The 25,547-nt window shown below is 38.2% G+C and overlaps 1 protein-coding gene across 2 annotated transcripts in view; it reads left to right on the top strand.

Annotated features, from left to right (window-relative positions):
* The window catches only part of Ubr3 (ubiquitin protein ligase E3 component n-recognin 3), a 130,021-nt gene that overhangs the window by 28,395 nt on the left and 76,079 nt on the right, over positions 1-25,547 (top strand). For both annotated transcript variants that reach the window (XM_060390484.1, XM_060390485.1), the window contains exons 6-10: positions 9,448-9,514; positions 10,810-10,940; positions 12,435-12,663; positions 17,850-18,029; positions 18,563-18,696. In XM_060390484.1, coding sequence (XP_060246467.1) covers positions 9,448-9,514; positions 10,810-10,940; positions 12,435-12,663; positions 17,850-18,029; positions 18,563-18,696 — 741 coding nt within the window. The remainder of the gene's footprint in view (positions 1-9,447; positions 9,515-10,809; positions 10,941-12,434; positions 12,664-17,849; positions 18,030-18,562; positions 18,697-25,547) is intronic.

Below are 25,547 nucleotides of genomic sequence, written 5' to 3'. Positions count from 1 at the left end.
AACAGAGGGAGGAACCCAATGTTGATTCTGACCTCTGCAAGTAGAGCCAGGAGCACACACCTGTACATACAGGCATACATCGTCCTCCCCCAATTCAAAATTAACATAAAATCAATATAAAATTTCTGAAAAACAAAACAAAACAAAACAAAAAAAGGTTTATGGTTGTTATCTACTGTAAGTTCCTTATGCAGTTAATCAACATGCTGAAACTCTGGAGTGGCTTCTGAGATGTCTGAATCACACTTATGGAACAGGACAAGGACAACAGTAGGGTGTTACTTCTTTTCATATGTAGAATGAAAAGTTTTAAAACATTTAGTTAAGTAGATAGAAGAGGTGGTGCATTGCTCCAGTCCTAGCACATGGAGGCAGAGAAAACAACCACGGTGTGCTGGCTGCTGCCTGTCATCCCATCACTTAGAAGGCAGAGCTAGGAGGATCAGTGTAGAGTCATCCTCAGCTATTTCTCAAATTTCAGACCGGCCTGGGATGTATGAATTTGAGGCTAGTCTGGGTTACTAGAGACTCTTGTCTCAGACAGTAACAAGACAAGAAAGCTCAAAGAATTGGAGGCATTGCTTAGGGGTAGAGTGCTTGCCCAGCATTGGGAAGGCTCCACGTTCTGTCCTCAGTGCCCAGTACACATGGGTTTCATTATGACACTTTCACCCACGCATGTATCGTTATACTTTGCCCTTATTTTCCCTCTTTTCTCCTACCAGCTCTTGTTTCCTCTCTCCCACTGCCTACAATTGTACTTTAGTTTTCTGAATTGGATTTGATTTCTGGACATGTTAGAAAGCCAGCTTTTGAAAGAGGTGCTTTTTCCTCTGATGAGAAAAGAAGTAACTTATTTTGTTTTGGTTTAAACTCTTAGAATTCCAGTTGCAACAACATAGTATCTTCTGCTTGTATACTAGAATAACATCTTTGAATTTAAATCAGAGGATTTGAATTATGGCTTCTTGTTTGTTATTTCCTGATTCTGTCTTTTAAGGTCTGTTGTATTCTCTCCTCTTAGAATGTGTTTCATCAAGTTCTGTATGCATTTTTTTCACTTGCTTCAGAACTAGTTTGGTTTTTAACTGTTAGAATTTCCTATATTTATGATGTGTTTTGAGCAAATCCATCTCCTTCCATCCTCTGCAATTCTTTTCCTATCTCACCACCATTTCCCTCCCAAATTTATATTATCTCTCTCTCTATGTGTGTGTCTTTCTCTCTGTCTGTGTCTCTCAAACTCACTGAGTACAGTTAGTGCTGCTTGTATGTGCCTGGGTGTAAGATATCTACAGGACATATTGTTGTCTCTCAGGGGGCATCCCTGGAGAGAAATGGCTCTCCCTTCTCCAGCAGCCATCAGTTGTCCGTAGCTCCTCAGGTTGGGTGGGTTGTGTAGAGCCTCTTCCCTGTGTATTCTGGGGGTTTAGTTGGCTTATTCTCATGTTGGTCTTGTCCATGCAGCTCATGTGTGCAAAGGTATTGTTGTGTCTGGCAAATGCTGTTTTATTGCAGTTGTCCACTGCCTCTGATTCTTACAGCCTTTTCAACCTCTCTTCCATGATTATGATCCCTCAGTCTCAGTGAATGTGTATAAGATACGCAGCTAACCATTTAGAGCTGAGCACTCCATAATCTCTTACTCTCTGCATGTTGGGCAGTTGTGTGTTCCTAAATTAATCATCATAAGAAGCTTCTCTGACTCAAGGAGGCAGCGGCAGGTGGATCATCTCTGTGAACTCAAGGCCAGCTTGGTCTACAGAGTGAGTTCCAGGACAGCTAAGACTCCACAAAGAAACTCTCCCCCCACCCCCACCCCCCCAAAAAAAAAGCTTCTCAGATAAGGGTTGAGAGATGCCCTTATCTGTAGGTAGAAACATAAGAACTTAGAGGGTAGTTTATTATTCTGTTCTCTTTTAGGGCCAGTGATCTAGCCAGACAGTGATCTAGCTAGACAGAACACAAGATGGATTCTATCTTGTAGAGCAGGCTTTAATTCCAGTCAGAAAGTGGTTGGCTGTTCCAATAACATTTGTGCCACTATTGGACCAGGAGGCGTATATTGCCAATCTAGCTGTTATTGTAGCTCTCCCAGTTCAGAGCTGTTGGTTATTTTTCTCTCCTAGTAGGATACATAACATCTTCAATCTATGACAGTAGGGATGAAACTTCCAGCTTGGTACCAGCCAGATAGATCTGTATGTCCTATGACTCAAAGTATGTCGTATCTTCAGCAATAAGGTCTTACCATCAGATTCTGGGAATTAACTAAGAATAATGGCAATACCTGTAAATGTTTAAAAGTGTTTATTTGGAAGTAGACTGAATGGATATCTATGTAACTTTATGAGAATTTTTTAGAAACATCTCTTTGTTTCTTTTTACTATACGGTTAAGTTTTCATGTTCCCCACAATGCCATGATAGTCCTTCTAAAACGAACTTGGGCTTCAGAGTTGGGCAGATGTATTTTTAAGTCTCGGTTCATATGGCCTTATTTTACTTTTCAACATTAGTTTTATTATGAAGAAAATAGTGATAATTTTAATATTAATTATTAGTTGGGATAATATGTATAAAATCATATACTTGCCACAAATTTTACTCTCTCTCTCTCTCTCTCTCTCTTTTTTGGAGACAGGGTCTTATGTAATGTAGGTTGGCCTTGAACTTATTATGTAGCCAAGGATAATCTTGAAGTTTTATTTTTTCTCCTTCTATCTTCCAAGTACTGGGATTGTAAGCATGCACTACCTCACTTGGCTGATGTGGGTCCTGGGGACTGATGGCTTTATGGATTCTGCGAGGCAAGCAGTTTACTACTTAGATCACATCCCTAGCCCACAAATTTGGGTCTCATAAGTGTTTTCTGTTCTGTAGCCTTATGCATAGAGGGATTAAAACATATGTCTTATTGTGGGCCATACTATAGAAATTTCAGCTGACCTTTCTTGAGAAATAATTACTAAGGCACAATTTAAAGGAAATGAAATTTACCCGTCAACCTTTCATTGTTTAAGTAATATGCAATTACATTTTGGTTGTTTCACTGGGCAATTCAGATAAAAATAAAAGTTCCTGTGTGCCCTCTTTAACACTAGTCCCTCTAATACTGCCATTTAATAGTTTCCGTGCTTTGACAGATCCATTTCTATATAGTTAAATAACATTATTGTTAGTGAGAAAGTAAATAAAAAATGGTTTACTACTTGGTGACCTTTTATTTACTTGGAAATAAACTATGCAAATTTCTCTTTGTATGTTTTTTCATTGGTGGTACAATATTCTAAAGTAATGGGGAGAACTGCATATTGTCCAGTCACATTCTTGATTTCTAATTCTGATTTTAAGAGTCATTGCTTCCATTTCTTTTCCTTGTTTTGCAAGTATACAAATAGTTCTTTAAGATGTGGAATTGCTCAATTATAGGATGCATGTATACATTTTAATAGATTATACTTATTATTTTAGTGATTATTTCAGGAAAATTGTTATTTGAAGATGATGATTTTTGTTTTTGCTTTTCATTGTTGTTTCTCAAGACAGGGTTTCTCTTGTGTAGCCGTGGATGTTCTAGAACTCACTCTCTAGACCACGCTGGTCTCGAACTCACAGCGTTCCACCTGCTTCTCCCTCCAGAGTTCAGGGATTAAAGGCTTTCGCCATTACCGCCCAGCAATAATTTTTATATAAAATGGTATTTATTTGTGTTTTATTGATACATGCATACGTATACCCATTGTCTTTGTTTTGTGATTATAAATTTATTTTTGAAAAATTGACTTAGAAGTAGGAAAGTCTTGTGATATAACAAAACCAAAAATGAGAAAGAGGAGGAAGAAATTAAAGGTTATAAAAATTATGAATGTCTCAGGGATCTGAGAGTTCATTGTGTGAGGCTGATTGAAACTGAATTCCTGAGAATTAACTGACTCACTCAGGGTAGTGAATTTCATGTAGTCGGTGGTGGAGTTGAAATTAGGCACGAAGTCTTTTCTTGATTCTTACTATAAAGTGGATAGGCCATTGTTCATGTCTATTGCTACTGTAGAAATGATTTTTGTTGCTGTAGGGGTAGTTGTTTTTGCTATGGAGAAAAATTGAAAATTCTATGCCTTAAAATTACCATTTTATTTTGCTTCCATTTATGACTTAGGAATTTGGGACTGGCAGCTGGATAGTTTTGTCTTGGGTTATCTCATGGAGTTTCAGCTAGAAGCTAAAAGGTAAAGTTATCTGAAGGCCAAACTTAGATGGGAGTCTAGGATAATTTACTTATAGGGCTCACAATTGATAACAACTATCTAGAGGGAGCTCTGGTTCTCTTGGAGACAGGGTTTCTCTGTGTAGCCTTGGCTGTCCTAGACTCACTTTGTAGACCAGGCTGGCCTTGAACTCACAGAGATCCACCTGCCTCTGTCTCCTTGAGTGTTAGGATCACAGGCGTTGTGTGAGCTCTGCTTTTTGAGCAGTGTTTACTCTGAATTCTCTGTCAAGGCATCTTAAAATGGACTTCTTTGGTGGCTGACTTACCAGTGTGAGCAGTTCAAGACTAGAACTGTTGAAACATTTCTGAGCTAGTGTGGCCTAATCCATCGAGATAACTATGGAGACTTTGGATTTCTTCTACTGCCTGCTGTTGGGTACATGGAAGTTTGTAGGATGGGCCCATCAATTTCAACTGGAGGAGGGAGGTAGGATCCTACCTATAGATTAGAAAAGTATTAGGGAATTTATACACGTGTTTTGTAACTTCCACAATCACAACATGATAGTAACCATTCTTTTTCTTGTGCTCGTGTGATATTTGATTATGACTATGAATTATAGTTAAATAGCATTCCAGTAGTTGGCACTTATCTTTTGACAGATACTGTAAGTGAATGAAATATCCTTCTAGCTAGTAATGACTATTAAAGAGGGTTTTTAAAAAAATAATTTTATTTTCTGTACATTCATTTGTATGAAGGTATCATAATCCCTGGAACTGGAGTTACAGACAGTTGTGGGCTGCTATGTAGGTGCTGGGAATTGAACCTGGGTCCTTTGGAAGAGCAGACTGTACTCTTAACCACTGAGCCTTTTTTCCAGCCCCTATTGAATAGTTTTAATAAGAAAGTCTTCTTCATTTATAATGACTTCTTTTATATCAAGAGAGTGAAAGCTTATATTAAAGATTGAAAGATACTCTAGAAAGTGGATTTAATAATGCTTATTGTTATTTATGTGTGTGCATGTGAGCATGTGTGTGTGGAGGCCTACGTGTTGGCTACTCTGTAGAGTCGTAGTTATAGGTAGTTACAAGCCTCCCAGTAGAGATGCTAGCAGCTGAACTCCAGTCCTTTGTAAGAACAACAAGCACTCATAATGGTTGCTATCTCTCCATTGTTATCCCTCCTTCCACTCCATTCCCCCCTTTTTTTTCTAAAGATTTATTTATTATTTATACAACATTCTGCCTGCCCACCAGATTTTACTCATAGATGAGTAAGATCTCATAGATGGTTATGAGCCACCATGTAGTTGCTGGGAATTGAACTCAGGACCTTTGGAAGAACAGCCAGTGTCCTTAACCTCTGAGCCATCTCTCCAGCTCCTCCCTCCCCCTTTTTAAGACACCGTCTTACTATATAATGCTGACTGTCCTGAAACTTGCTGTGTAGACCAGCTTAGCCATGAAATCAGAGAGATCTGCCAGTGTCTGTCTCCTGACATGGTATATTCACTGGTACAGACTGGCTGGACTCACAGTAGTCCCCTTGCTCCAGCCTCCCAGTGCTGGAGTTACAGGCATAAGCCACCACACCTGGCTTTTTAGAGAGTCGATTTTACCTTTCTAAAGCAAAAGGGAATGTATTAGAAATTGCTAGCATTCTTTATAGCTTTAAGAGCAAAATATTTTAAAATTTATGAATATCAAAGTTATGTTACGGATGGACATTGGACGTAGGAGAAAACAAGTAACAGGACAGGAGCCTACCATGGAGGGCCTCTGAAAGACTATGCCTAGCAGTGTATCAAAGCAGATACTAAGACTCATAACCAAACCTTTGGCAGAGTGCAGGGAATCATATGAAAGAAGGGGGAGTTAATATGACCTGGAGAGGACAGGAGCTCCACAAGGACCAAATATATCTGGGCACAGGGGTCTTTTGTGAGACTGTTTCTCCAGCCAAGGACCATGTATGGATATAACCTAGAAGCCCTGCTTGGATGTAGCCCATGGTAGCTCAGTATCCAAGTGGGTACTATTTCTGACATAAACCCAATGGCCCCCTTCCCCCTCCCCCCCACCGTGAGGGAGGAGCAGCCCTGCTAGGCCACAGAGGAGGACTTTGCAGCCAATCCTGAAGACACCTGATAAACCAGGGTCAGATGAAAGGGGAGGAGGTCCTCTCTTATCAGTGGACTTGGAAAAGGGCAGGGAAGAGATGAGGGAGAAAGGGTGGGATTGGGAGGGAATGAGGGAGTGGGATACAGCTGGGATACAAAGTTAATAAACTGTAACTAATATTAAAATAAAAAAGTTAATAAAAAAGTTAATGTTACTGTTAATCTTCTGCTAGCCTTTTGAACTTGCCTGTCCTACTTTATTTCTGCTTTTGTTTTTTTATTTTTAATTGGGAATATTATTGTATTAGAACCATTTGCCTGCATGAAAAAAAATACCACTGAAAGCTACACCATAAGCACAAAATGTGTTGTGTTGTATTGGGATTCATTTAGAGAGAAAAAAAGAAACATTTCCACTCACAAAAGTAATGGCATTGTTTTAAATTTGTATTTTACTTTTTTCAAAACAGTTTTTGAACATTAGTAAAATGACTAAAAATTAATAAAGAACAGAATATGCAAATTAAGGAGGAAGTTGATGAAAGGATAGGATAGAATGTAATACCTAGATGAAAGCCTCTTGAATGAATAACTTTTTCCATTGGAAAATATAATTAATACCTGTAAAACTTTCCCATCCCCACCTCTTGCTTTCTTTTCTTTTATTCTTTATTTTTTTAGTATCTGGCAACTTTAAGTACCATGGTACACTTGCTTTAGTGTTCGTATTGACCTTTTTTTTTTCGTATTAACCTTTAATGAAGCTTGAAGGCTGGAATTTCTGCACTTTTACCGCATAGTCCCACAGATTATCAAGCCAATCCTTTCATGATTTCAGTCTTTTAATTGAGTAAAGGAAGATAGGATGAGAAGAGGACAGTTACATTTTAATTACCCCTACAGAGATGTAGTTGTAGCAATTAAAAAAAAGCATTTTAAAGTCTGGGTCGATAGCTAGGTAGTGGAACATCTGTTCAGCATGCACATTGCCCTGGGGTTGATCCCCAGCATATAAAGAAACACATGTCAAGACTTTCAAAGTGGAAGAGATCTAATTTAGCCTTCAGGTTTATGATGAAAAAACAGGCTAGAGAAATGGCTCAGTGGCTAAGATACTGCTCTTCCAGGCGATCCAGGTTTGGTTCCTACACCCACCTGTAATTTTAGCTCCGGTGGATTTGAATCGGATGCTCTCTTCTGGCCCTGGGCACTCACACACATGCGGTATAACTTGTACACATATACATAAAATGTTTAAATAAAAGAAATACATTTTTTAAAGAAATACATTTGAAACTCCATTAGTAACAAGTTTTATTTCTTTTGGAGTTTTATTTGAATGAGTGTGTATTTGCAATCCACTTAAGCTTGATCATGTCAGCCTGTCAGGTCTTTGTCTCCGTTGTCCTTAGTAATGGAACACTGTGTGCTCAGCAGTGCTATTTATATATGCATGACAGGTTTTGCAGTATCATTTATTCTTTTCTTGTATAGTTCATCTGAAATCAGAGAAAATGGTTTTTTGTGTTATATGGAACCAAATATAAAATCAAGAGCACATCTTAATTTTATGAACTATTTTAAAGTTTAATATATTAAATTTGTAATTATCAGATGATCTAGTTCAATAGAAAATCGTCAGTCTTCTCTGTGAGTGGGTCTAACTGTGTTAGATATTTGAGAGGGAAGGGAGTGTGCTGTGAGGTAAGGCATTTTGCTCTTTTTAGGTGGAGTCTTGTTATGTAACCTTGGCTGTTTCAAGCTTTTATCCTCCTGCTGTAGCCACCACATTCCAGCATACAGACAACTTTTCATTTCTTTAGATAGCTTGAGGTTCATAAGCAGTGTCTGTGTGTTCCTTAATCAGATTAGTAGTTTCTGTGATTTTGAGGTACAAATGGAATAAAAGATTTCTCTGGCAAACTATAACTATCTGAATGTCCATTTTAGAGAAATTGAAGAATGGGGAAAAAGAAAGAAAAAGAAAACGCAAAGAAATGTTTTCAGCCTGACATTGGAGTCAACTATTGTTATTTTTTTTCCTATACACACTTATATAATTGAAGATAATCATTAGCAAAATGTTTAGATGTCTTTGTAGACATTCTTTGATTATTCTTCTTATTATTCGGTACTGAATAAAAAAACTCCTAATTTTTCAAATCTTATATTGAAGTAGTGTAATTGAACTTAGAAGGTAGAGATACTTTTCAAAAATGAATTCTGTGATAGATAAAAAGTAAATATAGTTTTGGGAATTAAAGTTGAATTTCAGCTTACCAGGACTTAAGTTAATGGTGGAGGGTGGGGCTAAAGAAGCACATAAAGTTTTGTTGGGAAAGTTCTTAGAAATATCTATATATTTCTTTCCCACTGTAGGAGTAGACTTTGCAGCATTCTTGGCAGTTGGTAAGCTTCCAAGTAAACGCTTCCAGGGATAAGGAATTCACCTAATTAGAAGACAGCTGGTTCTTCTGCGTGTTAGTTTTTCTTTTGCGTGTTTAAGTTCTCATAGCTTAGGGATTTAGCTCAGTGGTAGAGTGCTTGACTAGTTTGCATGAGGCTCTACCAAATCATTTTTGGGCTAGAGAGATTGCTCAGTGGTTAAGAGCACTTACTGCTCTTAAACTGAAACTCCAGTTCTGGGAATCCAGTGCCCTCTTCTGGCTCCCACCGGCCAGACAAACACGCACATAACACATTTATATGCAGACAAACACCCATACACATAACACATTTATATGCAGACAAACACTCATACACATAGCACATGTACAGGCAGACAAACACTCATGCACATAGCACATTTAATAGTTCTTAATATTTTCCTGGGAGTGGTGGTGTATACTTGTAGTTCCCAGCTGTTGAGAAGTGGACAGGAGCTCAAAGCGCTCCTCAGCTACACTGAGAGTTGGAGGTTAGCTGCAGTATACAAGGCCATGTCACCCCTCTGGATGTGCACCTTTAGTTACTTAATACCCTTTTTATACGTAGCTTTTTCATCTATTAGTAAAGTTATTTTTTGCAGTCTGTGGTCTGGGTCATTGCATAGTGATGGGGCGTGTGTAATGAGAGTAAATACTTTGGATAATGTTGACTTTGTTTTCTCCAGGAGGACCAGGACGGGAGTCAAGGCTTGGGCAAGAGAAAGAGGGTAAAGCTAAGCAGTGGTACCAAAGGTATTTACAGTTTGCCTTTTTGATGTATTTTTATTTTTGTTTTTTGAGATTATGTGGTTTCACTACATAATCTAGACTGGACTTGAAACTCACTGTGTGTTGGCCTTGAACCCACAGTTGTGACCCAGGCTCCTAAATGTTACTGGGATGACAGCTGTGTGTCACTATGTCACTACAACTGGCTATATTTGTTTTCTCCAAAAAGAAAGAAAACAACAACAAAAACCTTAGTCTTTAGAAATCCAGGCAACATAGTGAGAATCAAGACCTATCTAAAAAGAAAAATTTTTAGAAGTAAATAAATAAATTTAAATTTTAGATTGTTTAGATTTTTATGTTTTCAGTATATTTGGTTTTAGCCTCACATTGTTTTACATTTGTACCATGATATTATTCTTTGAAATGACAGTTCTAGAATGCCCTATCCTAAGCACTTGGGATCAGTTCCTGATTTTAGTGTTTACATTTTTAAAAATTACTTTACGTGTAAGGGTGTTGGGGCTACAGTTACATCTGTGCACCATTTGTGCTCAGTGCCTGCCGAGGCTGGAGGAGGGCAGACAACCCTGCCGTGGAGCTGGGGTTATGGGTGGTGGTGAGTCCGCACTGTGGGTGTGAGGAATTGAGCCTGGGTCTGCGGAAGGACAGCTCGTGTTCTCCATTGCTGAACCCTCTCCAGCCCTAATTTTACAGCTGTTTTTGGTCATTTGAAACAGGGTCTCACTGTGCAGCCTTAGCTGTCCTTGAGGTATGTGTGCTCAAAACATTTCAGATTTTCTAGCATTTCCTATTTTGGATTAGTGATATCAAGTCTAAAATTTGAAACTCAGTAGAAATATGGGGCCTGGAGAGATGGCTCAGCAGTTAAGAGCACTGGCTGCTCTTCCAGAGGATCTGGGTTCAATTCCAGCAACTGTTACATGGCAGCTCACAACTGTCTGTAACTCTAGTTCCAGGGAATCTGACACCCTCACAGAGACATACATATAGGTAAAACACCAGGACACATACAATAAAAATAAATAAATTATTTTTAAAAAAGAACAAGTAGTATTTAATTTTTTAGTAGATGCTTTAAATTAAAGTTTTAGGGCTAAATGTTTTGTGTGTGTGTGTGTGTGTGTGTGTGTGTTTTGTGTGTACTGTGGAAGTTAGTGACATTTTCAGTACAGCCAGTGTTTATCTTTGAATTGTAGACACTTTCAGGTGTGTTTGATGGGCTGTCAGATTGTATGGGAAGGTTTAAATGAGATGAGCAACTTAACTACTGATAGGTTTTTCTCTTTCTTATACAGATCAATCCATAATGGATGTTTTAAAACATAAAAGTTTTTTAGAAGAGCTATTGTTTTGGACAATAAAGTATGAATTCCCCCAGAAGATGGTAACTTTCTTACTCAATATGCTTCCAGATCAAGAATATAAGGTATCTGTAGCTTGTTTTGTTTCCTTTTGGAACTTTGCTTTTGTTGTTTTTGGCTTTTTTTTTCTTTTGGTTGTTTTCATTCTTTTTCTTTTGTTGCATTTCTTAGTTGATGTTCATTATAATGTTATCTACAGGGTATAACATGAAAGGGCATTGGCCATTCTTATTCAAAGTCTGCTCAGAATACACAGAATCTCAGCTTTCCTTCAAAGGAGCATTTCTCTCCAGAATTCTAAAGCATTGACATTTTGAATTTAAGTTTTAAAACAATTGTAAACACTATGGTTTAAGGATATAAAAGTTTACTTGCTCACAATCACACATGAGTTTTTGAAAACTTACCTTTGTTCTGTGAGATCTCCAGCAATGAAATATAAAGTCCTCACTTGAAACCACCGTGTAATATCATTGAGCAAGCGAGTTTGGGAACAAAACAGGTGGAACTGTGTGTGCAGGGAATGGTGGGAGACAAACAATAATAAAGTAATTGAAGAAGCAAGTAATCTGTAGAAGTATCAAGTCCTCTGAGGGACAGTTTCAGGGTGCTGTGAGGAGGAGTAATGGGGTGATTGGGTTTAGATTATGGAGTTAGCGTGGGTGATTAGTTGCTGTTATGTTGCTGATGGGAGAGTGGTCACTAATCAAATGCAAGTGTAGGGAGGTGTAGTTTTTAGTTCCAGAGGGGTGTGGACCCACTTCTGAGCACTATATAGTTATGGCAAAATGACATAGTTCAGTGTAGGAAAAAAGAAAAGTGTGCAATGGCCCTGTGTACATTAACAGAGAAACTCTCAAGTAGCACTATTTTGTGTGTCTTTATACAATCTAAACAGTACAACAGGAAGTGTGCCTGTGGTACAGACAGGAAGTAACCCAGCTGCAGTTAATACTGCAGACATTTGGTCAGATTGCTGGGCGGCTTTCTGGTGGTTTCTAGCAAGGACTTTAGATTTTATTTCTCTAGGTCTCACGGAACAGAGATACTTTTTTGGTGGTTTTTTTTTTAATTTTTGGTTTTTTTTCAAGACAGGGTTTCTCTGTGTAGCCTTGGCTGTCCTGGACTCACTCACTCGCCTTGTAGACCAGGCTGGCCTTGAACTCACAGCTATCCTGCTTCTGCCTTCTGCTGGGACTATAGGTGTGTGCCACCTCGCCTGGCTACTTTTTTGTTTTTTGTTTTTGTTTTTTTTTTTTTAAGACAGGGTTTTTTTCTGTATGGCCCTGGCTGTCCTTGAACTCTGTAGGCCAGGCTGGCCTTGAACTTGGAAATCTGTCTACCTTTGCTTCCAGAGTGCTGGGATTAAAGGTGTTTGCCATTACTCCCCATTTTTCAACGAAATGGGTGTTATTTTGAGCAAGTAAAATTTTATATTCTTAAACCACAGCATATAATCGTTTTAAAACTAAAATAGATTAAACATTTTAAACAGCGTTTTAAATTTAAATTTGGAGTTAAACTGTTGTTTTCTTGTTTGTTATTTAAAATTTGTACAGGTTGCTTTTACAAAAACTTTTGTTCAGCATTATGCTTTTATTATGAAAACACTGAAGAAAAGTCACGAATCAGACACGATGTCTAACAGAATTGTGCATATCAGTGTTCAGTTGTTCAGCAATGAGGAGCTAGCCAGACAGGTGACAGAAGAGTGTCAGCTCCTGGACATCATGGTCACTGTGCTGCTGTACATGATGGAGAGCTGCCTTATTAAAAGCGAGCTGCAAGGTAAGCTCAGAACTGTAGTCATTCGTTTGTTGCTAGAAACTTGTGTGACGCATTCTAAAAATTCTCTACGTCCTCAAAAATATTGTAAAAATAATGCATATTTGGAAAATAAGCATTTGACAATTTGTATTTAGGTTTAAAGAAAAAGTTAAAATCACTTCTAGATTAGTCATTATAACTATTCATACTTTGTTGTATTTTTTGTTTTTTTTATGTGCTATTATTTTATTTACCGATAGGAATTATTTAAACAAATGTCACCACAGTAAGTGTGCATGCATTTTAATAGGTGATGGTATCATCATGGCTAATAGCATGCTTTAGCTATTTTATATTAAACATGCTCTCTCTGTTTTGTTCCTTTGTTTTACTTTTTGAGACGGGGTCTCAGTATTTAGCTCTGACTATCCTGAAGCTCACCATGTAGGCCAGGCTGGCCTCAAAATCCCCGCCTGCCTCTGCCTCCGAGTGCTGGGATGAAGGTTGTGTGCCACCATGCTCAGCATATGTCCTTTTTTAATCGTAAATTTGTTGTTGACCTTAGATGTTTTTATATAATTGTACTTAAATTGTCTTTGAATTGGAATAAACCTTGCCTTGTCTATATACCCTTAGTAAGAACTTCCGTAATTTTCTTTTATACCCATTATTTGGTTGCTACTTCTTGACCCAATATTTCCAACTTTTCCATTCTTGTTCCCTTTATCTACCTTCCCTTACATAATTCATGCCATGGAATATTTGCTGTGTACCAGGCACTTAGTTGAATACTGTAAATGTGTTGTCTTAGTTGATCTTCTGAAAATGCTGTGATTACCCCTCAGTACCTTCATTTTTAAGATGAGAGTATAAAGTTCTTGGAAAGCTGTCATATACTATTGAATTAAATAGCTAACAAATGAGAGTGCCACGAAGGATTTCATGTCTCCTGATGTCAGAACTTTCCTTCTGTGCCAGGACACAGGCAGGCCCACACTGAAAGACTGTGTCTTCACTTGCTGACACTCAGAGCTAACCCTCAAAACAAGTGGTCAGGGGAGATGGCTCAGTGGTTAAAGTATGTGTCATACAACATAAGCGTGAGGGCTGGTCTTTAGATCTTCAGAACTCTCATAAATGCCAGTGGGAATGGTGGCCCTCTGGTACCACCGACTGCAGAAGTGGAGACAAGGTGCACAGAGCAAGCTGGGTAACAAGACTCATCTCATCAGTGAGCTCTGGGTTTGATTGAGAGACCCTTCCTCAGTGAGTAAGGTGGAAGAGCAATTTAGGATGATTCCCAGTGTCAGTCGCAGGCTTTAGCTGAGGAGAGGTCCTGTCGTCGGGCCTTGCTTTGTTTCACTCTGCTGCTTTGGATCTATTGGCTCCTGTTTTCTCATTTTCCTCAGAGGTAAACTGTATCCTGAAAATGACATGTGCCTTGTGCATATTCCTCTAAGTAAGGACAGCTAAGAATGGTGGCTACTAGCCTTCTAGCGTTCACTGTATAAATACTGGGCTCCAGGCTCTCTCTTTTTTTCTTTCTTTGTTTTTCGAGACACGGTTTCTCTGTATAGCTATGACTGTAGGCCAGGCTGGCTTAGAACTCATAGAAATCTTGCCTGCCCCTGCCTCCCAAGTGCTGGGATTAAATGTGTGCGTCCCTGTCACCCAGCTTAGGTTTTTTCTTGGTACTGTATGTTTTATCTCGTTTAATTGTCATTTTGTCACTCATATATTGTTGGCTCTGTTTTGTTTTTTTTTTTGTCAGTCAATCATACATTTTATTTTTAAAGTCTTATCTGTTTGTCTTATTGTCACCTTTAAAATTATTTTTATTTGTATACTTTTTAAATTTTATTCTTCATTTTTATATTAATTATACTTTATCCCAGCTGTAGCCCCCTTCTTCATTCCCTCCCAATCCCACCCTCCCTTCCTCATCTCCTCCATGCCTCTCTCCAAGTCCACTGATAGGGGAGGTCCTCCTCCCCTTCCATCTGTCCCTAGCCTATTAGGTCTCATCAGGACTGGCTGAATTGTCCTCCTCTGTGGCCTGATAAGGCTGCCCAACCTTAGGGGGAGGTTGATCAAAGAGCCAGCCACTGATTTCATGTCATAGATGGTCCCTGTTTCCCTGAATGAACCCACTTGGATACTGAGCTGCCATGGGCTACATCTGTGTATGGGTTCTAGGTTATCTCCATGAATGGTCCTTGGTTGGACTACCAGTTTCAGAAAAGAGCCATGGGCCCAGATTTCTTGGTTCTGTTGCTCTCGTTGTGGAGCTCCTGTCCCTCCAAGTCTTTCTGTCTCCCCCTTTTTTCATAAGATTCCCTGCACTCTGCCCAAAGTTTGGCTATGAGTCTCAGCATCTGCTTTGATACATTGTTGGGTAGAATCTTTCAGAGGCCCTCTGTGGTAGGCTCCTGTCCTGTTTTGTAGATGGGGAAACTGTGGCTGTTGAAGTTGTTGGTCTATGGTCTTATAGCTCTAATTTAGAAGTCTGATTCAAAGCCTCCTCAACTTTTTTTTATCCATGGTGTGTATTCATTTGTGTGTGTGTGTGTGTTTGCATAGTTGTGCTCGTGAGGCCAAAGGTCAATGCTATATGTCTTTCTGAATTGAACATGGAGCTCATGGATTGGCTAGGCTGGCTGGCCAGTGAGCTCCAGGGAACCAGCTGGGACCAGCCACACTCCTTGTCCTCCTTAGGTCAGAGATATGACTCCATGGCTACACCTTGATCTCCATGTTGGTGCTGGGGAGCCTTCATTCTACCCCAGTGGCTTTATCAGCTTTCCATACAAACTCCAAACTATTGACATTTCTAGGGCTCCATTGCCTCATTTATACCATTTGTCCTCTACATTCTCTGTTTAGGTGATTGTAATCTCTCAAGAACATCATTGGCTCTCCTTTCGCTCGTTTGTATATTGAGTCCTAATTCCTATCTGATAGTGTGGCTCTTGATTTAAATGCTGCTCAGTCAGGAGAGTCTGCTCTTTAATCTTGGGCTACATTTGCTCTTAAGACTCCCTGCACTTCTCTTTTTATAGCCTATCACACTCTCTTCTTAGGTGTGTATGTGTGGGAGGGGGACATTTACTTTACCACTTTACTCTCCAAGATTAGTTGAATACTTGACCTCAGACCTCAGGTGCTCAACAAGTTTTTGTTTTGTTGTTTGAGAGGAGGTTTCTCTGTAGATCAGGCTGGCCTCAAACTCTCAGAGATCCGCCTGCCTCTGCCTCCTGAGTGCTGATGTGTGCCACCTTGCCGGGCATACCAAGTCTGTTTTGATGAGTGCATTTAATTTAATCTTGAATCATTGCTCTTTACATCTTTAGTGAGGAAAGTACCAGCTTGGATAAAAAAAGAAGTTGTAATTGCTTTATTTTTTTAAAGATTACAGGGTGTTTTTTCACAAGAACAGTTATATTTAAAGCTGTGTTAGAAAAAATGTTTTTTATATTTTCTGCTTATTCATCCTCTAGTTTCAATTAGATAGGACAGCAATTCTAAATCTTATTTTATTTCTTTATTTTGTAATTTCCAACATCCAGGAATGCTGTCTCATTAGTGTCACTGGCTCTTCAGTTTTCATTGGAAGGAGTTTCGGTCAGAGTTTTTTTTGGATTTTGGGTTTTCGAGACAGGGTTTCTTTGTGTAGCCTTTGCTGTCCTGGACTCGCTTTGTAGACCAGACTGGCTTTGAACTCAGAGATCCACTTGCCTCTTCCTCCCCAAGTGCAAGTATGCAGCCCCACACCCATCCCTAATGGAGTATTTAGCTTTTCCTTTTTCATACATTGGAATCAGAGAGAAACAGGCAAACCTGACTTAGAAGGGCTCCTGGCTTTACTTGGTATAACTGAAAAATAGGGTGCAGTAATTTCATGGACTAAAACATTAATGTGTAGAAAGAAGCTCAGAAGAGGCCCTCATTTCTCATGGGTTTGGCAAGTTCAGGGTTGCTTGGAAGTCTGATTAGGTGATATGAAAGTGATACATTGTATTTTAACTTTAAACATAGAAAAACATTTTTATTTTTACTCCTTAAATTAAAAAATAAAAATCACTAGTAAGTGGTACATGTTGAGGTCAGAGAACAGCTTTCTACTTCCAGCTTCATAGCTTCCAGGGCTTGAGCTCAGGTCAGCAGCCTTGTGGAGCAAGGACCTTCTCCTTTACCTGAGTCATCTCGTTAGTCTCCAGTTTTCACTCCTTCCCTTTTGTGGGCAAAATGTTTTTAGAATATGGATTCCTTGATTGAGTTTCATGCTGTCTTATATATACTGCATTGATAAATTTCATTTTCAGTCTGTTTAACATAGAGTTAGCAAAGTAATCTTGCTTTTCTGCCCTGAGGCTTTTTTTGACCTCTATCTGCATGCATTTATTTTTATTGCACCTGAAAGCATATGACCTAGTCTCTATAATATCTCTCAATATGAATTCATATTTCCTCAGTTCATGTACTTTTTATTTAAATTCTGTAATTACAATAAAAGAAAAGTTAGCATGAGCAGAAAAATGGGCGTTGATAACTACATACCTCCGAGTATATCAGAAGATGGTATTGGCATTGAGCATTCTGTGTGCTGTGAGCACTGTATGTTTCACAGTAGGAGTGGAGGCCTCATGTTCCAGTATGTCACTTAAGTTGGACTAGATTAAGAGAGTTAGTTTACTGGAAACTGGTGTTAATGACAAAAAATGTTTATATTGCCTCTTCCCCTTTAGCCAATGATTGTTTAAATTGTTTAAATTAAATTAATTAAATTGGCACATAATTTAATAATTTGGAGCATTTTTAGGAGAAGAGATTGTAAAGAGATTTCAGTGGTTTTTTGTATATTTTTGTGAGATACTGTTTGATACTTCTTTGACTAAAAGAAGGCAATTGATGTGCCCTATTTCATATCAGCAGACTTGTGTGACAAGGTAGGATGAGATTAACCTATTGATAATTTTTTTGATTGAAACTACAACTGTGTCATTAGAATCAAGAACGTGAGGTTTTTCTAAGCGCATAGCTCAGGGGTGGGGTGGTGGTGGGATGGTGGTGGAAACAAACCTAGAGTCATACAGATTTTAAATACTATGCTGGGGTTAGGTTCTAAGTGTTTCTGATTCTAACATGTGTAATAATATTCTATATTGTTTGTGAAGTTGGTTTTAACAAGAATTTTTGGGCTTTTTTAGATGAAGAAAATAGTTTACATGTGGTGGTGAACTGTGGAGAAGCCTTACTGAAGAATAACACTTACTGGCCTCTTGTTAGTGATTTTATTAATATTCTTTCTCATCAAAGTGTGGCGAAGAGGTTTTTAGAGGATCATGGCTTGTTAGTTACATGGATGAACTTTGTTTCTTTCTTTCAAGGTATGAATTTTAACCTTTGTTCAAAAATTAATGTTAAATTATTAAATACTAGTTAAAAATAATAATAGTATGTCATTGAGGTTATAAATAAGGTGCTTCTATTTGAATTAATTATTATCTGTAAAAACTTTAATACATTATTCTTACCAACATAGCAAGGGTTTATTAAAAAATGAGTGCATTTTTTCATAGTATGTTAAAATATTAATTTAAAAACTTAAAATCTATTTTCTCAGATTTGAAACATGTTCATAAAAATTTGGACTAGTAGTGATTAAAATTGCTTTTGATTTTCTTATTTAAAGATAATCAGTTTTGTTTATGACATTTACAGAATGTTTCTTAGAAATGTTAGTTTGTAAAAAAGTTCTAAAAAAAGGACTGGCTCTTTTTATATTTCATTGTAAGCTTATTTATATATGTCCTGTGTAATTGATGCTACTGGCTTAAAACATTGAGTAGAGGGAAAGGCTTGATTTTAAGTTACAGACTTGGGCCTGTTTGACAGGCTTTTGTGCTTTGCTTTTTACAAGGTATGAACTTGAACAAGCGAGAACTCAATGAGCATGTGGAATTTGAGTCTCAGACCTACTATGCTGCCTTTGCTGCTGAGCTTGAAGCCTGTGCACAGCCGATGTGGGGGCTCTTATCACATTGTAAAGTTAGGGTACGTTGGAAATATTTTTGTTAATTTCTGCATTTAAAACATAATGACTTAAGAAAAAACACACCTGAAAATATCATATGTAATATTCAGTGTTTAATTCTGTTTCAAATGGAATTCAAACTAATCTTTGTGGAAGCTTACCTGTAACGATACATTTTATTCTTGGGCACACTGAAATTCATTTATAGCATCAGACCTTCCCTACTGCCCCAATTTTGAACAGTTGTTGAAACTTCATTATACTCTACTCTAAGCATAATTGTTTCATTGTAACTGTTGTTAGTTGTCTAATAGTTTATATCTTTCAAAAGGTAAAGATTATATTTAAAAAAATGTATAATTTTACAGAGTTTTGCTATATAGCTCAGGCTGCCCTTAAACTCTCTTTTGTTTCATACCTGGTCTTGATTTTTCAATTTATCTGCTTCAAGCTATCCAAGTGTTGGTATTACAGGTGTGTGCTATCATGACTGGTTTAAAGTTTATTATTTTAAGATTATAAGCACAGAATAATTTTCACACAACTTGCAGACGTTATGTTTTCCTAGGCATTAGTTTGATGAGTCTTTATAAATCAGAAAGAGTCCTCTAAATCTATTGTGCATAGTAAGTATATTATAATGAAGATTTTGGTATTTAACCCCATGAAGCTCAATCAATTAGCCTGTATCAGAAAAGATTCTGCAGGTCTCAGTACATAGCCTTGACTGGCCTGGAGCTTGCTATGTATATGTAGCCTAGGCTGGCTTGGAACTTAGAGAGATCTGCTTGCCTGTGCCTCCTGAGTGATGGGATTAAAAGTGTGTACTACCATGCCCAGTGTCTGGGTAAGATCTTATAGTGGGAATATTTAGAAGCCATTGTTTTAGTCTGATTCTTACTCTTTACACAGGGTCACTAGGTCAGCCCATGAAAACCTATTTGAGATTTGTGTAGTTCCCCTTCCCCCTCCTTAAATCCTTTTATAAATGAAACAAAACAAGATGAAGGGCATCAAGATGAGCTCTTTCTTACAGGTAATAATGAGGTTTCTTTTCATCTATCCTTAAGTTTATGTGTTCCTTTCAGTAGTTTTTTGACTACTTTCTCCCACAGATTTACCTAGTCTCTAAACACAGATGCTTCAGAATTTAGTTATAGTCTAATTTCAGATTTCAAAAGGTCATGCTACTCATGTTGATTTTTATAGACATGTAAAATTTCTCAAATCTCTAATGATCGTGTGTGTGTGTTTGTGTGTGTGTGAAAGAGATAGAGACAGAGACACAAAGAGAGGAAGAATGACAGAGACATAGAGACACACACAGAGAAAGATAGACAGACAAAGAGTATAAATGGATGAATATATATGTGTTTAATGCTAGGAACTTATGTATGTTAAAAAAACATCCAGGGCCTTATGTGTGTAATATAGATAAATCTCAGATAACTATAGATACATATCCTGCTTCATCAGATTTTGTTTTTATTTGTGACATAAATTCTCACTGTTGAGCCTCAAACTCAAGATCCTCCTGCCTTAGCTTTCCACATGGTAGGACTCCAGATGTGTATAACCATAACTGTAGGCTTTGATTTTTCCCCAGACCTACTTTATTTAGGGTTCTTAAGCGCCTTTACCTTTACCCTTTACCCTTCCACCCCCCACCAACCTTGGCAGATTAGTAGGGAAAAGGACTGTAGACTTCTTTTACCTCCTTCCTGCTGATCAGTGTCGATGAGTCGTTATGGGATTACCAGACTCGGATATCAGGATACCAGCAGTCCAGTCTAGAGGCCAACATGAAACAACCACACAAAGTCAGCGAAAGCTGAAAGACTTTGTTGGATTGCCTGGAGAAGCTCTTCGGAACTTCTTTCTGCGAAGTCAAGTGTCGAAGCATGACATGAAGACCAGCACAGCGATGTCATCCAAAAAGCAATGTCTCAGTGTGCTGGTGTCTTCTCCTCAAAGTCCACAAACGGGTGTTCTCAACACATGAGGGGTCACAACAAAACAGCACATGCTCTCTCATAAGTTAACTTGGGCAAAACATCACATGCCCAGCTTGAAGCAAAATATCACATGGCAAAACTCAGTCTTCAAGGAAACCAGAAACTTCCACTTCACATGACAGCTTTTGCTATTAGCTTTAAAAAATCATCCGTGCATACTATATTTCATATGTGTTCTTCATGTCATTTAATGGTATCGTAAATGATTTAAGAATCTATAATTTGCCTTAATTTACATTTATAGTGCATCCTCTTATACCACCTCCATGTTGTGATTGATGATTGTTCCTTTCCTTGTTCCCAAGCTTTGATTCAGGGTAGGCTTTGCCTCCCCATTTGGAGCATGTGCTTTCTCACTGTCTCTTCTTGGCGCAGTGCTTCTCTTGCATGGGAAGTTATCTGGGAAGTTTAAAATGACACCGACAAACAAACAAACTGTACACACGTTTAAGCCCCACTGAGAGATGCGGTTTGCTGTGCAGTTGAATGTGAGTGGTGATTGGAGCTAGAGTGAAGGGCTGTTAGGGTTAACTTTTGGAAGAGTCTGGAAGCCTCCAGCTTGACATCCTTTCTGCAAGCAGCATTCCCTTTGTGTTCACAGTTCCTGTTTAACCTCAGCTGGGGCTTTATTTAACAACTGCCATGTAGTGGGAGGTTTGTTTGTTCATTTACTTGGAAAGGTTTATTAACTGCTGCTCTGTGTTAGGCACCAGCTACATCTTAGGTATTTTGGCATTGAACCAGGTAGATATGGTTGTTATTCTCAAGGACACAGGGTAAATGTATCAATTTACATTGTAATTATGCTCCCTGGCAAAATCACACCTTTTTTTTTTTTGTGTGTGTGTGTATGTGTGAGTGGGAGAGAAAAGCAGGTTAAATCTGAAAATCAGAGATCTTTTTGGAAAAAAAAAAAGAAGGAACCAGACGTCCAAAGAATAAAAGAGGGTTAGTGGTGATCTTGTGGGAGGTGGAGAGGAACAAACTGTCTCCTGTGAAAGTGTTTTTCTGTAGTGGGAGTTTGTGTCTAGAACAAGAGAGTAGATATGATTCATTGGGGGAGAGAGGGATCAGATTACAATTCAGGTTTCTTTAACTACATCGAAGAGTCTTGGGTTTAATTAAAGAGAATTCTGCGAAGATTTTAAGACAGTTTATAAGCAGATGTATAGATAAAAGACTAAGTGTAAGAGGATGTAGCATGGTGGGAGAGCTCTTGTCTAGCATATGCAAGTACACACACACACACACACACACACACAAAGACTATGAGTAGGTAGTTTATTAAGATATTTTGATAAACCAGTTCATGGATATTTCATTTATGATTCTTAAAAAAGTCTTTGGGAAGTGAGGAGAAGAATGATGGCCTCTGGAAACTGATGGTGAGGGAGCTTTGGAAAAAGACCAGCAGATACAAAGTTTAAGCCTGACCAAAGGAATGTCTTTGAGATTTGGTACATGGTTTATCATTGTTTACAACATGTATATTTCAAACTTTTTTGAGGGGGTACGTGTTTTACATTTGTGTATTTTTCTTTTTAAAGAGTAGACAAATTAGTTCATTTTTCAATTTAGTATACAAGGTCAGCACATGCAATGACACACATGAAAGTAAGAGGACAATTTACTAGAATTGATCCCCTCCTTTTACCATATCATCAGGCTTGGAGGCAAGCACCATTACATACTGAGCTACCTCACTGGGCCTACCTCACTATTTCAGGTTTTTTAAAAGAATAGATTGTAAGTGCTTTAATTATTAAAAAGCAAACAAACACTTTTCTTTTTTTAATCTAAGGGGGCTGGAGGGATCAGTGGCTGAGAGCACTTGCTGCTCTTCTAGAAGTCTGAGTTTGGCTCCTATCACCCACATCAGGGAGCTCTCCAAATCTGTAAGTCCAGGGGAAGCTGATGCTTCCGAGGGCGCGTGCTCACACATGCATACACACACTTGCACAAAACTAATAATTATAAAAAATAAATCATAAAATACAACAAGATAGATCTGATCGCTGGTGTACATGCACCAAAATGTCACATTTTACTCCATAAATAAATTCAAGTATTTCTTAATTTAAAAGATGCCGCAGCAGTAGTCTAAACGTGAGATCTTAAACATAAGCATGAAATTGTCATATTCAAGGTATATATATTTTGGATATCCAAGATGCATTTTAGAGGTAGAATTAATAGGCTTGGTGTATGTTTTTGCTGAGAAAACTTGACTATCAGATAATGTGTACAGAGGAGGAAAAGAGAGATAGAAAGCTGACCTCAGAGAGGTCGGTTTTAGGGCTGTTCAAAATGTCTGTGCAATGTGCAAATGGAGACAGTGGAAAGGCAGCTGGTGCAAGTCTCAGGCTCAAAAGAGAAGTCTGTACTGAGTCTGTAATGTAAACGTTAAATGCTTTGGCATGTAGATGCTGTTTATTACTAGGTAGTAAATGAGATCAAGAAGGGAGATGAGACATAAACCATGAAGAAAGAAGGGAGAGGAGACCTAGAGGAATGAGAAGTCTTGTAAGCTAATAACTGATTCAGGAAGATAAGACTGACATGAGGCGATAGTTTTAGACAGGTTATTTTGACAGTTTTGCTTGGGGTGAATTTGGATTATGAAGCTGGATTTATATTTATCTCTGTGGTAGTGAGAAATTATTGCTTCTAAGTGGTGACTTGCTTGCCTATCTACCTATCTACCTGTCTGTTTATCTCTCTCTCTCTCTTATTTATGTTTCTGAAGGCCAGAATTGTAGTGGCTTATTTAGAGGGAAGTATCCCCTTAATCTAAGAGGTATAGAAGATGGTGAGAAAACAGGCTTGTAGAATTTCTTCTGTAACCTTTGCAGTAACCAAGAGAGCAACTCTTCAGTTAAAGAAGCATCTTAGTTTCCAGATGTTCTCTTGATAAGCATCAAGATGGTACCAGATGTTGTGCTAGGTCTGCTATAGATACTTCCATCCAATCCTCATAGCATCTTTTAGCAAGTCTATGGCATCAACCATTTCCTTCAGAGATTAGACAACTTTCTTGGCTCACACAATTGCAAGAACAAGCTGAAATTGAAAGCAAATCTGTCTGATTTTAGAACTGGTGCTCTTTACCAAATTGCTATTATTTATTTTTCAGTGAGAATGCCCAGAGCTGTTTTAGCAGCAGTGCTGATAGTTTTTAGAAATGGAAACTAGAAGAAGCAATACTATTTAAAGTTAAGCATCTATTTTGTATTTACATTCACCATTATAAAATATAAAAGCAAAGGATTAAGTAATATAAATGTTATGGAGTCATATGATTTATTGTCTTTGTATAATTGCTTTCATCTAGTGGCAGATTTAGCTTACTGCAGATTCAGTGAGTCTCACCTTGACTCTTGGTGCATGTTAGCCCTGCTAATGAGGGCTAGTGCTTAGACAGACAAAGCATTTTATATGCATAATTTCACTGTATCTTCATGAGTACTGGAAGGTAGGTGTTGTTATGCCCACCTTATGGAGAAATACAAAATTTAAGTAACTTGTAGCAGCTTAGAATGAAGAATTACCAGTATGCATTCCAGGGTGGGGAATGAAGGTGGGCGGATGAGGCGAGAGCATCTGAACACAGTGTTACAGTACTTTGTATTTAGAAATGGAACTAATGGCCCGTCTTCAGTAGCACTCTCAGTACCTTTGGTTAACTTGTTCTGTGGTCAGATTTGCTGTTTAGACTTGTGCTCAGTCATAAAAAAGAGTCTGTCCAAATTCTGAACATGGCATATTTGGTTTTCTAAGTTCCTTTTTCTTAAAAAAATATAAAACTTGCTTTACATTTTATTTATTTATTCACACACCCACCTGTCTGTCTGCATGCCCAACCGCCTACCTACCTACCTACCATCTGTTTATTGTTGGGGGTGGGGTTGTAGGTGTGCGGGTGCACCGCAGTGTAGGTGTGACAGTAAGGAGTCTTCTTTCTCTCCATGATTTGAGTCCTGGGGGATGAACTCGTCTGGTCAGGTTTGGTGGCCAATCGCCTTTACCTGCTGAACTATCTTGTGGACCTTCAAAGTTTATATACATGAATTAACTTCCACGTTAGTTTAAGACAGGTTATTTATTATTAACTTTAAGTGTCATTAAACTTTTTCAGTGAGAGATAGGGAGCAGAATGTGTAAGATAATATTTTTATAAAGATAAATTTTATACAGGATAGATTGGGACAGAGTGAGACTGTTGGCAAGGTGACCAGATAAGTGATGTTTGGACTGGATGGTGGCAGCAAAGTAGGCGAGGACCTATATGATTATGTCACAGAAGAAGTGACAGGACGTGGAGAAGAGCAAGGTAAAGGAGCAATGAAGACTGAATGGGGAGTATGGTATGGTGGATGCAGAGGATCAGGAGTTCAAGGCCAGCCTGGGGTATATGAGACTCTGTCTCAAATTTAACCAAAAAAAAAAAGAACCAAAGAAAGAATGTGAAATTTGCCTTTGTGTGTGTGTGTGTGTGTTTTAAAAGCGCAGGTGGTTTGTATAGGTAGCTGATGAAGTTGATGTACTTGACTTTGAGGCTACATGCACTTTTATGTTTTACGTTGGTTCTCAAAATAATTAAGAGAATTCCATTATTCTTTTAATTCAGATAAAATGTGTTGTTCTAACCATTTTAAATTATACAATTCAGTAGTTTATAGTGTATTTTCAAAGTTACGCAACCACACTACACTAATTCTAGAACATTTTAATTATTCCCCAAAGAAACCATTTACTTACCATTTCTGACCTCCTAGCATCTCCTGGAAACTACAAATTATTTTGGAGGGAAGAAGGAAGAGATTTTTATTCCTTTCCTTTCCTTACGTGTGTTTGTG

The sequence above is a fragment of the Meriones unguiculatus genome, chromosome 8 (genome assembly GCF_030254825.1).
Source record: "Meriones unguiculatus strain TT.TT164.6M chromosome 8, Bangor_MerUng_6.1, whole genome shotgun sequence".
NCBI classification, from domain to species: Eukaryota; Metazoa; Chordata; class Mammalia; order Rodentia; family Muridae; genus Meriones; species Meriones unguiculatus.
The sequence above is the reverse complement of the archived record's forward strand: the minus strand, read 5'-3'. Positions and strand labels throughout refer to the sequence as shown.